Source organism: Mustelus asterias, chromosome 1 (genome assembly GCF_964213995.1).
Source record: "Mustelus asterias chromosome 1, sMusAst1.hap1.1, whole genome shotgun sequence".
Classification (NCBI taxonomy): domain Eukaryota; kingdom Metazoa; phylum Chordata; class Chondrichthyes; order Carcharhiniformes; family Triakidae; genus Mustelus; species Mustelus asterias.
Window position 1 is genome coordinate 52110878 of NC_135801.1, and position 18496 is coordinate 52129373.

An 18496-nucleotide genomic window follows, 5' to 3' on the forward strand; every position below is an offset into this window, starting at 1 on the left:
TCAAGTCCCTTTTAAATCTTTCCCCTCTTACCATAAACCTATGTCCTCTAGTTTCCCCTACCCTGGGGAAAGACAATAGCTTATCTATGCCCCTCATGATTTTATAAACCTCTATAAGGTCACTCCTCATTCTCCTACACTCCACGGGAAAAAGTTCCAACCTACCCAGCCCCTCCTAATACTTGAAATCTTCCAGTTCCGGTAACATCCTTATAAATCTTGTTTGCACCAGTTTAATAGCATCCTTCCCATAGCAGGATGACCAGAATTGTATGCAGTACTCCAAATGTGGCCGTACCAATGTCTTGTACAGTTGTAACATAACATCCCAACTCCTGTACTCAATGTGCTGACAGATGAAGGCAAGTGTGCCAATCACCACCTTCACCACCCAGTCTACCTGTGGCACCACTTTCAAGGAACTAGGTACCTGCAGCCCTAGGTCTCTCTGTTCGACAACACTCCCCAGAACCCTACCATTGTTGAAACATGCTCAGCAAAAAGTTATTATTTTTTCCTAAGTTGCATTTGTTAACAATGTAGCAACATCGCAAGAAACAAACATCTTTGCACCCTGTCAAAACCTGAGGCACTGCAATCGATTTTTCTCTTTGGCCCAGCGAAGCTCCCGTACTGCTGGGAGGCGGCTCTTAAGGCGTCATTGGGAGGGAGGGACATAGAGAGAGCCTTGCCGGAAAGGTCCGGGTGGAGGGAGAGAGCTCGGCTGGAAAGGTCCGGGTGGAGGGAGAGAGTTCGGCCGGAAAGGTCCGGGTGGAGGGAGAGGGCTCGGCTGGAAAGGTCCGGGTGGAGGGAGAGGGCTCGGCTGGAAAGGTCCGGGTGGAGGGAGAGGGCTCGGCTGGAAAGGTCCGGGTGGAGGGAGAGGGCTCGGCTGGAAAGGTCCGGGTGGAAGGAGAGAGTTCGGCCGGAAAGGTCCGGGTGGAGGGAGAGGGCTCGGCCGGAAAGGTCCGGGTGGAGGGAGAGAGTTCGGCCGGAAAGGTCCGGGTGGAGTTAGGGTCCGGCTTACATCAATCCATTTGGAAGGAGAGGATTTGGAGTCGTCCGGGCCACGTTCCAATCGAGCAGTAAGTGTGAGAGGGGATAGTGAGCGGCCGGTAGCTGAGGCCTGCTCAGACTAGCTGGGATCTTTCTGTAGTGTCTGTGGAAAGTTAATATCCGAGTTGTTACTGCGGCCTGGTGAAAACTCAGACTTTCTGCACACGTTCACCTTTTCTACAAAGAATCGATGCAGGCACTGTTGAGTATTTCGTACATTGGGCGTGCAGCACAGAAACAGTCCATTCACCCAGCTAGTCTCTATCGGTGTTAACGCGCCACATGAGCCTCCTTCCAATCCTCTTCATCTCCTGATCTGTCTCGTATTCCTTTTTCCCCTCGTGTTATTCAGCTGCCCTTTAACTACACCTGGGTTATTTGCCTCAACTGCCTGCTGTGACAGTGATGTTCCACATTCTAACCACTCTTTAAATAAAGAGGATTTTCCTGAAATCCTTATTGGATTTATTAGTGACTATCTTATTTTAACTGTTTTCATGGCTCCTGGTTTTGGTTTTCTCCACAGTGGAAATATTTTTTCTAAATCTATCCTATTAAGTCCTTTCATAATTTTAAATACTTCTATTATGTTACCCTTCTGCTTTGTCTTTTCTAGAGAAGCCTATTCAAACTTTCCTGATAAGTATATCTTCTCATTTCTGGTGACCTCTTTGTGAATCATTTTGCACTTTCACCAGTGCATCTATAACCTGTTATAGTATTGAGTCCAGAACTCTTCTGCAATCTTTAGCTGTAGGAATACTGTATGTTGGAGTAGTCTTCTGTTGTCCGGGAGAATAAGCTTTTCAATTTTATTATTTTTCTCTTGGATTTGAGAACAGTATGAGGCCATAATCCCTTACACCAAGGCTCCTTAGACAGCCCCTTCCAAATCCACAACTGTTACCATCTAGAAGGATAAGGGCAGCAGGTACCTGGGAACACCACCATCTGGGAATTCCCCTACAAGTCACTCATCATTCTGACTTGAAAATATATCACAGTTCCTCCACTTTTGCTGGGTCAAAATCCTGGAACACCTTCTCTAACACCACGTGGACTGCAGCAGTTCGAGAAGGAAGTTCACCACCACCACCTCGATGGTAATTGGCCTAGTCAGCAAAGGCTACATCTCTTGAATGAATTTAAAAAAACACGGTTGATCTTTGACCTCCACTCCACTTACCTACCTGATCCTCTTCATTCCCCTAAAATTGAAGCTTTTATCTATCTTCACCTTGAATATACTCAATACATTCACAGCCCACTGAGTAGAGAATTCCAAAGGTTCACAATTCTATAAATGAAACAATTCTTCCTCAACTAGGTCTTAAAAGATTGAGCCCTTACCCCGAGACCATACCCTTTAGTTCTAGACTCTCAGGGTAGGGAAAACCATCTTCTCAATGTCTACCCTATCAAAGTCTCAGAATGTTCTATGCTTTAAGGAAATCACTCATTCTTCTAAACTCCAGAGAGTGTAGGCCCATTCTCTGCAATCTCTCCAGCCCTCATTCCAGGGATCAATCAAGTGAATCTTTGCTGCACTGTCTCCAAGGCAAGTGTATCCATCCTTAAAAAAGGAGACCTGAACTGTGCACAGTATTCTTAGGGAGGTCTCACCAAAGATGATTGTGGCAAGACTTCTATTCTTGTACCTCCTTGCAATAAAGACCAACATGCGATTTCCCTTCCTAATTGCTTGCTGTACCTGCATGCTTCTTGTATAAGTGCATCCAAATCTCTCTGAATATCAACATTTAAAAGTTTCTCACCATTTTAAAAAAAATCTCTGATTTTCTATTCTTCCTATCAAAGTAAATAACACCCATTTCTTCACATAATGCTCCTTATTGCCACCACTCAATTCACCTGTCCCTATCTCTTTGCAGTCTCTTCTGGATCCTCACAGTGTACGATCCCATCTAGCTTTGTATCATTAGCACGGTTGGACACATTACTTTTGGCTGTTTCATCTAGGTCATTAATATAAACTAAATAGCTGAGGTCCAGCATTTGATTCTTTAATTCTAGTCACAGGCTACAAATTTGAAAATTCTCCACTTATCCCCCTCCTGTTTCTGTCAGAAAACTAATTATCCATCCATGTTAATGTACTATCCCGACCTCCATGAGCCCTTATCTCGTGTAATAACTTTTTATGTGGCACCTTGTTGAATGCCTTTTGGAAATCCATATATACTACATCGATTGGCTTCTGTTTACCTATCCTACTGGTTGCACAGACAAAAAAAAACTTACATTTTTCAAACATTTTCCTTCATAAAGGCATGTTAACTCTGCCTAGTCATGTTGCTTTTCTAAGAGTCTTATTAACACCTTTAATAATGGATTCCAGAGTTTTTCTAATGACTAATGCCAAGCTAACTGGCCAGTAGTTCTCATAGACTTTCTCTCCTGAACAGCAATTAGCGTTGATACAGTTTCTACCTTCCAATCTGCTGGGACTGTTTGAGAATCAAGGGAATTATGGAATCTCAGCCAATGCATCCACTATCTCTGCAGCCACCTATCTTAGAACTCTAGGTGTAGGCCATTAGCCTCAGGGTTTTGTCAGATTTTAATTTCTGCAATACTTTTTCATCACTAATACTTGCTTTAAGTTCCTTATCTCATTTGTCTTTGGTTCCCCATTATTTTTGGTATATTTTTTGAAGTCCAGAAACAAATTTGAGTTTTTCAAGGAGGTGACTAGGTGTTTAGACGAGGGTAGTGCAGTTGATGTAGTCTACGTGGACTTCAGTAAGGCTTTTGACAAGGTCCCACGTGGTAGGCTGTTAAAGAAGGTAAGAGCCAATGGGATCCAGGACAATTTGGCAAATTGGATCCAAAATTGACTTAATGGTAGGAGGCAGAGGGTGATGGTCAAATGTTATTTTTGTGACTGGAAGCCTGTGTCCAGTGGTGTTCCGCAGGGACTGGTGCTGGATCCCTTGTTGTTTGTAGTGTACATTAATGATCTGGACATGCATGTAGGAAGTATGATAAGTAAGTTCGCAGATGACACACAAATTGGTGGTATGGTAAATAGACAGGAAGAAAGCCTTTTTTTACAGGATGATATAGACGGACTGGTTAGATGAGCAGAACAGTGGCAAGTGGAATTTAACCCTGAAGCCATAGAATCCCTACAGTGCAGAAGGAGACCATTTGGCCATCGAGCCTGCATCGACAACAATCCCATGCAGACCCTATCCCCGTAACCCCAGGTATTTACCCTGCTAATCGCTCTAACCGACACATCTAGGGACACTAAGGGGCAATTTAGCATGGCCAATCAACCTAACCTGCACATCTTTGGATCGTGGGAGGAATGATGTGGAGATGCCGGCGTTGGACTGGGGTAAACACAGTTAGAAGTTTAACAACACCAGGTTAAAGTCCAACAGGTTTATTTTGCTACCAAATAAACCTGTTGGACTTTAACCTGGTGTTGTTAAACTTCTTATCGTGAGAGGAAACCAGAGCACCTGGATGAAACCCACGCAGACATGGGGAGAATGTGCAAACTCCACACAGACAGCCACCCAAGGCCGGAATTGAACCCAGGTCCTTGGCGCTGTGAGGCAGCAGTACTAACCACTATGCCACCGTTCCGCCCATTGTGGGAGGACTAACAAGGCAAAGGGATGAGTAAAGAATAATCAGACCCGAAGAAGTACAAATGATCAGAGGGATCTTGGTGTCCTTGTCCATAGATCTCTGAAGACGGCAGGACAAGTAGATAAAGTGGTTAAGAAAGCATATGGGATACTTGCCTTCATTAACTGAGGCATTGAATATAAGAGCAAGGAGGTTATGATGGAGCTGTATGAAACACTGGCTGGAAAACAGCTGGACTGTGTGCAGTTCTGGTCACCACATTATAGAAAGGAAGGAAGTGATTGCACTAGAGAAGGTGCGAAGGAAATTTTGCCAGGATGTTGCCTGGGCTGGAGCGTTTCAGCTATTGAGAGAGACAGGATAGGCTGGGTTTGCTTTCCCTGGAGCAGAACGCCTGAGGAGGGACCTGATTGAGGTGTATAAAATTATGAGAGGCACAAATAGCGTGAATAGGAAGGAGCTTTTCCCTTTAGCAGAGGGGTCTAACCAGGGGTTGTAGATTTAAGTTAAGCGGCAGGAGGTTTGAGGAAAAGCTTTTTTACCCAGAGGGTGGTGGGAATCTGGAACTCACTGCCAGGAAGGGTGTTAGAGTCAGGAACCCTCACAACATTTAAGAAGTGCAGTGGAGCCCTGATTTAACGTGCCACGATTTAGTGCGAATTCGCATATAACACGATGGTGTCATTGGACCCTTTTTTTCCCGCTAATAATTGGCAAATTTAGCGCGACCCCGCTTTTCTCGCAACCCTGCTTTTATGGACCCCAACCATCGTGTTATAACGGGGCTCCATTCTATTTAGATAAGCACTTGAAATGACCTAGCATACAAGGCTATGGGCCAAGTGCTGGAAAATGGGATTAGAATAGATAAGTGTTTGATTTGCCAGCACAGACACATGGGGCAAAGGGCATCTTTCTGTGCTGCGAAACTCTTAAGATTCTAGAAACAGAATATTTGTTTAACATTTCTGCCATTTTCTTGTTCTTTATAATTTCTCCTGCTGCAGCTTTTAAGGCACCAGTGTTTTCTTTAGCTACTCTCTTCCTTTTTACGGACTTGTAGAAGCTTATTCTTATTCTTTGTAACATTGTAACATTAATCTAATATTATCCTTGACTTCTTTAATTAACCATAGATGGATCACATTTCCTGTGTGAAGTTTTTGTTTCTCACTACAATGTATTTTCATTGTGAATTTTGGATTATTTCTTTATACATTTACCATTGCTTATCTACCTCATATCTTTTTAATCTTTTCCCCGTTCAGCCCTCATTAAGTTTAAGACTCTTGTTTTGGACTTAAAGATGTCACTATGAAATATGGTGTGAAACTTTACATGTTATGATCACTCTGCCCCATATGATTCTTTACTATGAAATTACTAATTCACCCTGTCTCATTACACAGTACAAGAATTAAAATAACATTATCCCTGGTTGATTTTGCAATGTATTGTTCTAAGAAACTGTCTTGAATGGATTCCATGAGCTCATCTTCGAGCCTGCCTTTGTCAATTTGATTTGTCCAGTCTATATGAAGTCCTCCTTGATTATTGTATTACCTTTGTTACACATTACTCTTATTTATTTCTTACTTTAATACTCTGTCCAGTGGTATAACAGCTGTTGGGGGACTTGTAAACTATTCACGCTAGTATTTTCTATCCTTATTATGCCTGATCTCCATCCAGTACTGATTCTACGTCCTGATCTTCTGAGGCAAGATCCTTTATCACTCTGCCAAAGACTTGCTATAGGCATAACTGCAGAATGATGATAACAGAGAAAGTAAAATGTGGGTGTGATGGTAGTGTAATGTAAAAAAAGTTATAATTACAACATCAGCATATAGGTTGCTTGTTCATATAACAGAATTTTTAGTTTATGGTAGAAAGACAGATTGCTAAAGCTTCACTGCACTATTTTGTAGCAGCACATGGATTAAAGAATGAGACTGTGGTAAAACTTGACATAATTACTTTGAAGCAGTGTTATTGCCCAGAAAGCTCCCCATTGTTCAAATGGAAATTCAAATGTAAAACAATCCTTGGATTGTGTCATGGAGGACCTCTTACTTGAGTTCAGGCGTATCTCATACAATTTCTACAGGTCTTTTTGTATAATCTAACTTTCTTACAATAACAAAAAGAAAGCAAAAATTAACTTGCACATTTCACATCCTCCGGATGTCCCCAAAGCATTTCATGACCAAATAAGTCTATCTGAACCTTCTGGAATGTTGTAATGTAGGTAAACATTGCATCAGTTGGTGCATAACAAGGTCCCATGAGCATCAATGAAATAAATAAACTGATCATCTATTTTAGTAGTGGTTGAGGGTAAATGTTGGACAGTAGCACCAGTAGATATTTTACATAAGATGGATAGGATGATTACACCTCAACTAAAAAAAGGCACCTCTGACAGTGCAGCATCCTTTTAGTACTGCAGTAAAGTGGCCTAGTTAATATGCTCAGGACTCAGGTGGAGGCTAAACCCATTATGGTGAGAATGCACCATTGAGGCTAAGTTTGACACTTAAAAGTAACAAATTAAATTAATTCCTCAAAGTATTCTGAAGTGTTTGCATTACATTAGATTATTGAACTCAAATTGAAATATTTGACAGAGTTTTCAGCCCATACCTGACACATGGTCCATACCATGGTCTGGATTTTTCACCTATTTTTGCGCCTGGAAAACGTGGTTCTGGCTTTGATCGGCCGCGGACTGCGATTTCACACTGGCTGGCCAATTAATGAGCAGAGTGAAATGGGTGCTGAGAAAGGCTGAGCACTACTGGGAGCACAGCAAGAAGGGAGGGTGTGGGCTGGTGCTTTTAATGTGCTCTCTCAGGGGGACAGCCATTGTGGAGCTATCTCAGAGAGCTGCAGACCTGTTTATATATTAAAAAATTACAATGGAAAAACATTAAGCAATGCCTAGGCAGCACATATAAACTCAAACCTCAGTCTCCAGACACCGTTATTTTATTTCAGCCCTGACATTTCATCCTGTCCTGGATCGAGGGTGCAGCTGAAACCTAAAGGTCTGTTGGCCAGTTGATCCATCTGGGCGGCACGGTAGCACAGTGGTTAGCACTGCTGCTTCACAGCTCCAGGGTCCCGGGTTCGATTCCCGGCTCGGGTCACTGTCTGTGTGGAGTTTGCACATTCTCCTCGTGTCTGCGTGGGTTTCCTCCGGGTGCTCCGGTTTCCTCCCACAGTCCAAAGATGTGTGGGTTAGGTTGATTGGCCAGGTTAAAAAATTGCCCCTTAGAGTCCTGGGATGTGTAGGTTAGAGGGATTAGCGGGTAAAATATGTGGGGGTAGGGCCTGGGTGGGATTGTGGTCGGTGCAGACTCGATGGGCCGAATGGCCTCCTTCTGCACTGTAGGGTTTCTATGATTTCTATGATTTCTATGACAATAGTAAAAGCAGACAGGTCATATTAAACTTCCTTCTGCTGGCCCCTTAATGGGCTAAATTGCCGCTTGATTGTGGACCGAAATATTGCACGAGTGCGCACTGAATTTTGGAAGCACGCTGGATGTCATTTGACACAATTTTACATTTGGTGGGGTCAATCTCACCCGACTCCCAAATGTAAAATTCTGACCCATGTTTTATACGTCACTGTCTCTCTGCTTGTCTTCCACGTTCTGTCTCTCCTCTGTAACAGATGGACACAACTTGGCAAATGTGCAAAACCTTTGTGGATTCTTTGAAAAGTCAGATTATTTATGCTTGTTCTAATATTGAGGAAATGCTTCTTCTCTTGTGTAGGTACGTAGGCTGAAGGAGACAAAATGAGCCTGCGAAAGCAAACACCCAGCGATTTTCTAAAACAAATCATAGGGAGACCAGTGGTGGTGAAACTGAACTCTGGTGTGGATTACCGAGGTAATAGAGTTGGATTAAAAAGACCAATTATAATGGACCCATCTTTTAAGAGAATAAATAAGCTTAATCTAATTTATATGCTATAAATAGCTTTCTTTGCCTACAAGGGTAAAGCATTTTAATATCTGTTACTGACCTATAATCAACTAACTGGAGGCTTGTCGAACTGGTAGATACAAGATGGGTGTGGCTGATGTGTTTTGTTTTCATCTTTCCTCTTTTCCTGCTCACCTTCCTCAGTGGAGATGAGGAACTTGCCACTTTGGTAGGTGATGCGCGATATAACACAAGAGAGGCTGGATGCACTCGGGGAAATAAAGGCTTTTATTGCCAACAATAACAGAGCTACTATATACAGTATACGATCCCAGACTAAAGGGTCACCAGGCAGAGCAGTGACCTTTATACCTCTCCCAGGAGGCGGAGCCAACTGGGGTGTACCATAGGACTATATTAACAGGTAGAACAGCCCAACCCTAACCCCAACAGTAACATATCTACAGACTCTTAGTACTGGCCAGACCAAGGCTCAGCACTACCTGGTGGGAACCAACAATGGTTCACCACAGTAGGATGTTAACAAATGAAGGGTTCATTCCCCCTCAGCCCAAGTGTCACGTGAAATGAGTAATCTTCCATTTTAAAATGGGGATGAGTTCAATTTTAACCATCGATTTTAGGGAGTAAGGATTGTAATAGTGTAATATAAGGGGTGTGTTGTTACTCAAGGTTTATAGATTGTGGCAAGAATTTATTGTACCATAAAATCCACATTTAGTTCTAATGTACAGTAACTGTTATCATCTCAACTCAGTACTGTAACCGATTATATTGAGCAGTCTGGTAGTGGGGTTTAATAACGTACAACTGCAGTTGTCCCATTTTACCAGGTGTTTTGGCTTGTCTGGATGGGTATATGAATATAGCATTGGAACAAACAGAAGAATATGTAAATGGCCAACTTAAGAACAAGTATGGAGATGCATTTATTCGAGGCAACAATGGTAAATGAACTTCTTTCCTAATAAAATATGGCAATTCTCTCTTTTATGTTAACACTATATGGTGCTAATTGTGGACAAGGTTTTTGAAAAAATGCTATCCCTGTGACTGTCATTCTACTTGTCTTCCACTCTCTGTCATGAATGCGGGGTCTGCGTGCACGTCTCTCTTGTGCCGTCTCTCTGACTATTTTGTATCTGTATTGTTCTGCTTCTTTCTGGAAGAAAATAAGATGCTTGCTTTTAAATGTGTTGCTGCTGCGATCTTGGTAAGAGTGACCATGGCAGTGTTTGTGAGCTTTGCTGTGTATAGGCACACTCACTCACTCACACACCACTTTATCTGATCTAATTCCTGGATATTTTACCGAGTCGCATTATGAAGTTTGCTATCAATTGGGTCATTTGGGAAGCTTTTATTTTTCTTTCCCTTTTTCTGTGAGGATGACATTTTCAGAGATCTGTCCTAAAGGCTTATGTCTGCTTGTGTCACTGAGCCACATCTCCTTTGTTAGGGGAATTTTCTGGGGGCTTCCCTCTGGGGGTCCTGCATTGAGCCGAATTCAGCTAATACAAAACTTGCGAGAGACAGTGTGCAGTAAAAGATTCTTTATTTGACCAATACGCATTGGGAGAGAGATGCCAGATGGATTCCAACTTCTCCCTAAAATTACATCACATGAACACATCTGATATACTATTTTTGAAAATTTGTATTTCCCGCCCAATCTGTCATACAAACTGGATGATCCAATTACATTAATACACATTATTTACCTTGACCAATAGCATTCTACCTCCTGGCATAATTAGGAATTCATTGGCTAATTGGACCCAAAAGTCTTTCTTTCATTGCTTAGCAATCCGCTTGCACATGTCTGACAGGTTCAAGGTTCGCTCCTGCTACCTGCACACGATGAGAACTAAAAGGGAGTCAGGGAATCATCCTGTCTAACTAGCTATAACTTATCAGGCCAAGAGTAAGGAGCGGAATGCTCCAATTCATTTTGGTTAGCAGTTGAATTGTTCTATTCATTCCAGTATCTAGTACCTCACAGCTGCAAGGTCTTCCAATGCCTTTCACTGATTAAGTTCTATGCTTCATTGTTCCATCTGGATATGGCCTGTCTGGTTCTGCTTTTTCCTAATATGCTATGGGGCAGTTGCTTTTGGCCAAAGTTCACAAACACCTTTAAAACTACATTTCAAAGTTACAATACTTGTTAATTCATTGCTATTGGTTATATATGTGGTTAAGGCAATACTTTTGTATAATATATGTAGGAGGCACACCTATTTTAGACTAGTGTACTTTGCTTTAAAAGCCCCTTAATAAGCAGGGGTTTCAGCATCCTCTAGCTACACCCTTCAGTATTTATATAGAATCCCTTCAGTGCAGAAGGAAGCCATTCAGCCCATCAAGTCAGTACTGACTCTCTGGCAATGTGTCTTGCCCAGCTCCCCATCCCCCTAATTCAACACCTTTAATCATGTTTAATCCATCTACCTACACATCTTGGATACTAAGGGGCAATTTAGCATGGCCGATCCACCTACCCTGCAGACCGTTAGACTGGGAGGAAAATGGAGCACCCAGAAGAAACCCACACAGACACGAGGAGAATGTGCAAACTCCACACAGTCACCCAAGACCAGAATTGAACCTGGGTCCCTGGCCATGTTAGCCACTGTGCAACTGTGCCACCCTTTTGTGCATTTGTTTCGAAGTTTTCGCCCAATTGTGCTTTCCATTTGCAAGTTTAAATCAAAGTATTTAAAGTATTCAAGATATTCATAACCACCAATTATGTTCACATCAGTCTTTTACTTTATCAAGCATACTGTCCACCTGATGTACAGTCTGATAAATGGGATACTGTTCTGGCAGTTTAACTCACCTATCTAACCCTTTCCAAGTAATGCTTGTTTATAATCCTCCTTCAGGAAAATGAGCGAAACTAGTCTTGCCTCATGTCTTCACTGCTCTTCCTCATCTCCAACATACCAATCAGCTTAGTCAGCAACAAAGTATTTAACTTTTACAATGGTGTAATGAATGCAGTAGGCTTGTAAGAGTATTGCCTTTACATTGACAGTTTAGAAGAAAGGTGTATGACTGTGACATGGCTGGAACATTTGCTTCAGTTTAAGAAATTATTTTGTTCCATCTAACCCTTGTGTTAACCACAGTATTGTCCTCTTTGTATTAATTAATATACATTAATGTCGTTTAGTATGTTTATCTTAAACTACAGAATCTTTACAGTTTTTTCTTTTTCCTTTCAGTGTTGTATATAAGCACACAGAAGAGAAGACTTTAGATGATGTTTTGCACCAAGAGTTTTGTTTTTTTATGTAAAAAGACAACATTTTTATTCTTTTTAAGGAAAAGACATGGTAGTTTCATAGTTCTTTCCAGTTTTGATTCTCTACAGTACGTATAGTTTTTCATGAATATGTACTACTGATTTACATTTTCTGGATGAATTTGTGTTGTTTTGCTTTATTTCAGAAGTGGATAATGGCTATGATGTATGTACGAAACACAAAACTTCATCAAAGCAAGCATGGGCCTGTTTTGAGGTGCTTTGTACATTTAAAGCTAAATACCTCTTTATAGAGAGGCTAAAACATTGCCAATAAAGAACTTTCTCATGTCTCACTTTGTTTAAGTTCAATATCACTACAGTAGAAATATATTACAAATAACTTTTTCAAGAAAGGGTGGTGGTGTGGTGTGTCTGTTTGCAATTTATAGCAAAATCGTAAATGCTGTATCTATTCATGATTTAAGATTTTTCTTTAACAGCAATCTTCCCCCTTGGCTATTTGTTAATAGTGGGGTTGTATTACACAGAATTTTGTAACAGAATAGATTAATAGTCCAGCGATAATACCACTAGGTCATCATCTCTCAACATTCACCTGTATTTCCACTGCTGCATCAGCATCTTGAAATTTGACTAGACAGGATCCCTACAATACAGAAGGAGGACATTCAGCCCATCGAGTTTGTACCAACCACAATCCCACCCAGGCACTATTCCCATAACCCCACACATTTACCCTTCTAATCCTCTTGACACTCAATCTAACCTGCACATCTTTGGACCGTGGGAGGAAGCCGGAGGAAATCCACATAGACAGTGACCCAGGGTCCCTGGCGCTGTGAGGCAGCAGTGCTACCCATTGTGCCACCGTGCCGCCCAATATAAATATTGTGGCTATAAGAGCAGGTGAGTGGCTAGGAATACTGTGGTGAGTAACTCACCTCCTGACTCCCCAAAGCCTACCCATTATCTACAAGGCACAAGGAATGTGTTGGACTACTGCCCACTTGCCTGGATGGGTGCAGCTCCAACAACACTCTAGAAGCTTGACACCACATAGGACAAAGCAGCCCGATACAAACATTCAATCCTTCCACCACTGCGCTCAGTAACAGCAGTGTGTAGAATCTACAAAATGCACTGCAGCAATTCACCAAAGATCCTTAGCCAGCACCTTCCAAACCCAAGACCACTTCCATCTAGAAGGACAAGGTCAGTAGATACATGGGAGCACCACCACCTGTAAGTTCCCTCTTAGCCACTCACCATCCTGACTTGGAAATATATCTCCATTCCTTCACAGTCGCTGGGTCAAAATCCTGGAATTCCCTCCCTAACGGCATTGTGGGTCAATCCACTAAACATGGAGTGCAGCGATTCAGGAAGGCAGCTCACCACCTTCTCGAGGGCAACTAGGGATGGGCAATAAATGTTGGCCACCAAGTGACTCCCATGTCCCACGAATTTGAATAAAATAAATAAATTGAGATTTTGGCTGCATCTTCCTGATTTTCAGGGACGTAAAACCTCCAAGTAGCTTGTTTTTTGTTTGGATTCTTTAGAAGTGCTGGTTAAAAAAAAAACTCCTGCAAGTTAATGTGGCACTGAGGTCCCCAAAATGGTAATGTATTCCTGTTTCAATTGATCATGGATTTCTTTGTCATTGAGGTAGAGACAGTCCATTCAGGATTCTTGACTGTTTTCGCTTCTTCCCTTTTACCAGTTTAAACCTCCCCCGTCTCCTTCATCCTATTGCTGACCAGCCTCCAGATCCATCAGTCTAGTATGTCTCGGGACATTTCCCCCATTTTTCCTCAAATCTCCAAATTCATTTCATTCATCGGACCTATTTGCAGCTATCTTTACCCCATTCTCACTGATCACCCAGCTTTGGTGGCACAGTGGTTAGCACTGCTGTCTCACAGCGCCAGGGACCCAGATTCGATTACCGGCTTGGGTCACTGTGCTGAGTCTGGATGTCCTCCCCGTGTCTATGTAGGTTTCCTCCGGGTGCTCTGGTTTCCTCCCATAGTCCGAAAGACGTGCTGGTTAGCTGCATTGGGCCATGCTAAATTTTCCCTCTGTACCCGAACAACGCCGGAGTGTGGCGACTAAAGGATTTTCACAGTCACTTCACTGCAGTGTTAATGTAAGCCTACTTGTGACACTAATAAATAAGCTTTAGCTTCACTTCCTAGTTTCCATGCTAGCTAACATTGTAAATAGTTCCCATGTCTCTCAGTTTCAAAACAGCTTTCAACATTCCTCTTCAAAACTCCTAGCTTTGATTTCTGTTTCCAGCTGTTTCCTCCATCCCCAATTTTCCTGCTCTTTCTTAAGTGCTTGAAAGAATTGTTCCCACCCGGATCCTTGCTCAATTCTTCCCTCACTTTACTTTATATTTCAATCCCTCTTATCAGATTTCCAGCCCATCTCCCAGCACCTAAATGGTCCCAATTAATGTTACGAATGACAATATGTATGACTGTCATCATGAGGTAATATCATTTGTTAACTTCTCTGCAACCAGTGACCTGGTCAAACATATCACCTTCATCCAAAATCTCTCTCTGTCCAGCTTGGTGGGACTACCCATGTTTGATCCCACTCTGGTAACCAGAGTATCTGTTGTATCTACCTCTTCACTTTGCACCGTCACCTTCGGAGGCTCCATCCTTGACCATTTGCACATGCACACATGATCAATTGGCAATGCTGTCTGCAACTTGGGGTTCTGTTTCAATATGTATACCAATCGCACCTAGTTCTAGCTTTCTCAATCCCTCCATTGTCTTTGTGTCATTTGGCTGTTTGGATTCAGTTGTGAATCTTTGCCAGCAAAAGCTTGGTTAGTATTTTGCACCGTCACTACTATCTCCATCCCACTCCCTGGCCACTGCTTCAAGCTGAACTGCAGTGTTCACAACCTCATCATCCAGTCTGATCCTAGGCTAAGCTTGTACCCCGTTTCCATTACAAAGGTTGCCTACTTCCACTCTAACCTTGTTTGCCATCATTCCTACCTCAGCCCTCTTCTGCCCCCTAAACCCTTATGCTTATTACCTCATTGGTGTCCTTTTTTGTAGCTGTCAGTCGGGTGATAAGTGAAATGGAAATTGGAATTAAAAAGCTCCAATGACTTACAATTGGAAGTCTGCTTGTTCTGATATGACTGGTGGTATCCTGCAGGAATTTATTCCAGAGCCTCAGCTATTTACTATGTAAATAATTTAGAAAAAGGAATCAAGAACCATATATCTAGTTTACTGACAATACTACTTAGGTGGCACAGTAAATAATTGAGGTGAGAGCAGAAAGTTGTAAACAGGCATTGATAAATTAAATGAGTGGGCAAAACTGGTAAGATGGAGTTCAATGTGAAAACACGTGAGCTCAATTCGCTTTGGATCTGAGACCGAGAGTGCAGAGGATTTTCTGAATGCTGAGAAACTAGGAACTGGATGAATGTGGATTTATGGGTCCAAGTACAGAAATCAATAAGTACTATACAGACAAAGCATACCATTCATAGAGTACATAGGGGAGAAGGAAAGGAGAGGGTGCAGAATATAGTGTTACAGTCATAGCTAGAGTGTAGAGAAAGTTCAACTTAATATATGATAGATCCATTCAAAAGTCTGTTGGTACGTGTCCTCAGATTTTTGTATGTTTTTCCAGACAGAAGAAGGTGGAAGAGAGTATACCCAGGGTGTGTAGGCTCCCTGATTATGCTGGCTGCTTTTCCGAGGCAGCGGGAAATGTAGACTGAGTCAATTGATGGGTGGTTAGTTTGTATGATGGACTGGGCTACGTTCACAACCCTTCATAGTTTATTGTAGTCTTGGATAGAGCAGGAGCCATACCAATGGTCAGGCAAAAAAAATGATCAGGCTAATTGAATATTTGTCTTCATCTCACGGGGAATGGAATGACAAAAGACTGGAACTTGTGTAACAACTGTACAGAGTGCTGGTTAGACTCAATGTGGAATACTGTGTTCAGTTCTGGGCACTGCACTTCAAGAAGGATATATTGGTCTCAGGGTGGGGGCGGGGTTACATATTCTCCAGAATGATCCCAGGGCTAAAGGATTAAATTATGAAAATAGGATGCATAGACCAGAATATAGAAGATTAAGAGATTATCTTTTTTGAGATGATTCAGATGATTGAAGGATTTGATATGGGAGGGAGAGAGAAACGACTTCCACTGGTGGGGAAGTCTAAAAGAAGGGAATCTAGGCTTAAACTTAAAGCCAGGCTGCTTAGTGGTGATGTCAAGAAACACCTCTTCACACAACACCCCCCCCCCCCCCCCCCTCCAAAAAAATTATGCAGGCGATTTGAAAATGTCAAAACTGATGCTGGTAGATTTGTACTTTTTTAGTCTCTGCCCAAAGGCAGGTCCGACCCACATCACCATGACCTCTGACACGTGTAGACTAAGGAGGCAGATCCTGAATCTATCCCAGCCAGAATGGGGATTGAACCCCATGTTATCCGATCACTCCAGCAGTGCAGCCAACTTCCTCCACCACCACCAAGCACACCTTTATATGCATATCTTAGTTCTTAGAAACCCGACAGCACACTGTGCTAACCACTGCTACTGTGCCACCCTGTCATCTGCAAATTTTACAACCATATCTTCAGTCCTTTCATCCATGTCATTTATATCGGGAATCGTGATGAGGGGACTGAGAGCGAGGAGGTTAGCCTGCAGAGGGACCTGGGGGTCCTTATGCACGAATCGCAAAAACTCAGTCTGCAGGTGCAGCAGGTGATCAAGAAGGCGAATGGAATGTTGGCCTTTATCACGAGGGGGATAGAATATAAAAGCAGGGAGGTCTTGCTGCAACTATACAAGGCATGTTGTGGACTGGAGCTATGGATAGTGATGTTAAAGGCTCCGATTTCTTTCCATCATGTGGCTAGGAAGGAATCTCCCTTGTTCTTTCTATCTGCCAGTGGTGTACATTGGCAAGATTTACAAGTGGGTTCTCAGCCTATTTGGCCACGTTATGAATGCACCTTTCTTGGCTGTCAAGTCCTTTGAAGTGGAGATGCCGGCTGGACAGTGGAGAGCCATACCAATGGTCAGGCAAAAAAAATGATCAGGCTAATTGAATATTTGTCTTCATCTCACGGGGAATGGAATGACAAAAGACTGGAACTTGTGTAACAACTGTACAGAGTGCTGGTTAGACTCAATGTGGAATACTGTGTTCAGTTCTGGGCACTGCACTTCAAGAAGGATATATTGGTCTCAGGGTGGGGGCGGGGTTACATATTCTCCAGAATGATCCCAGGGCTAAAGGATTAAATTATGAAGATAATCTGGGTCCTTTGAACCCAGAGCTACTGACTCAGTGGTAGGGCTACCCACCGCATTATACCTTCTCAAAATTTGTTCCTTACATGGATTAAGGGTCATGGAACCAAGGAAAATAGTTGGAGTTAATATACAAATCAGCCAAGATCTAACTGAATGGCAGAGTAGGTCTGAGGGGGTAAACGATCTTCACCTGTTCTTAAGTTGTTATCAAAATGAAAAATTTACAAAATGAAAAATTGCACCAAACAAGAAAAAGATGGAGGTCCATTTTGATGCTGACAGTTGCCTTTTTGTAATTAAACTTTGCCATTTGTCTGATTATGTCTTCTGTGTACAGCACATTGAAATGTTGGTAAAATTGTTCAAGGAATACCGATAATGAAACATTCATTTTCTAATAAAGATGTACATATCTAAGTCCCAAGGTAATGGAGCCAAGGGTGAATTTAGCCACACAGTCAGAGGTCTGTAGGGAGCATAGTAAGGGACTGAGAACATGGCCTTGCGAGACACCAGTGTTGAGGATAATTGTGGATGAGGTGTTGTTGCCTATCCTTGCTGATTGCGGTCTGTGGGTTAGCAAGTCTAGGATCCAGGTTTTTGGAGTGACGCTGTAAGATTGTTAATTCATTGAAATGAATAGAGCTGAGGTTTATTCTCCAGTGATAGATACAGAAAAAATTAATAATAAAAAAAGTTGCACCCATCGCTGGAAAGATGTGCCTGTCAGCCAAAGTGCTTTGAAGTGAATTTTGATCAGGATAGTAAGGAGAGCATATTACCTTAGCCTGACCCCCATCCCCTCTATCAGTAGCGTAATCACTAGGGATATTGGACCTTGCTCATCTCACTGATCCAACATGATAAAAAGGGCTTTCGGAGAAAAGACTTAACTTTAAAGATCTAATTTAAGGAGAGAATGGAAATATAAAAGAGATCAAAGTTAATGAAAAAGATGGAAGTGGAATTGGAGAAAAGAGAACTGAAATTGACCAGTTTTGTCCGGTTTAAATAAATGAGAATATTACTTTATATTACTATCCGTTCCGATTTGTTTCTATACTTTATGTTCTAAAATTTAATGATTAATCAAGTTCTTAACAAAAGAAGTCTGTTCAAAACACTAGCAAAATGGCTGTTATAACACAGGAACACCATTAAAATGTGAGGTAACAGTAATAAAATTGTAGTTTGGGAATTCCTCATTTTTACCCCCATACTATCTTCTCTTGCCAAAATCCTCTTAAATAA

The 18496-nt window shown here is 42.1% G+C and overlaps 1 protein-coding gene across 1 annotated transcript; it reads left to right on the forward strand.

Moving 5' to 3' along the window:
• The first annotated feature begins 863 nt into the window (after positions 1-863).
• Positions 864-12243, forward strand: lsm6 (LSM6 homolog, U6 small nuclear RNA and mRNA degradation associated). The gene is made up of 5 exons (XM_078210203.1): positions 864-897; positions 997-1082; positions 8464-8580; positions 9471-9584; positions 11868-12243. Exons 3-5 carry the CDS (start codon positions 8487-8489, stop codon positions 11900-11902), a joined length of 243 nt encoding a protein of 80 aa, XP_078066329.1. The 5' UTR covers positions 864-897; positions 997-1082; positions 8464-8486; the 3' UTR covers positions 11903-12243.
• Positions 12244-18496: the final 6253 nt, after the last annotated feature.

Bases quoted from the DNA above. Each gene is read 5' to 3' on its own strand.
- lsm6 (XM_078210203.1), top strand. From the start codon at position 8,487: ATGAGCCTGCGAAAGCAAACACCCAGCGATTTTCTAAAACAAATCATA. The intron at 8,581-9,470 runs GTAATAGAGTTG...CCATTTTACCAG, and splicing joins CTCTGGTGTGGATTACCGAG to GTGTTTTGGCTTGTCTGGAT. The intron at 9,585-11,867 runs GTAAATGAACTT...TTTTCCTTTCAG, and splicing joins ATTTATTCGAGGCAACAATG to TGTTGTATATAAGCACACAG.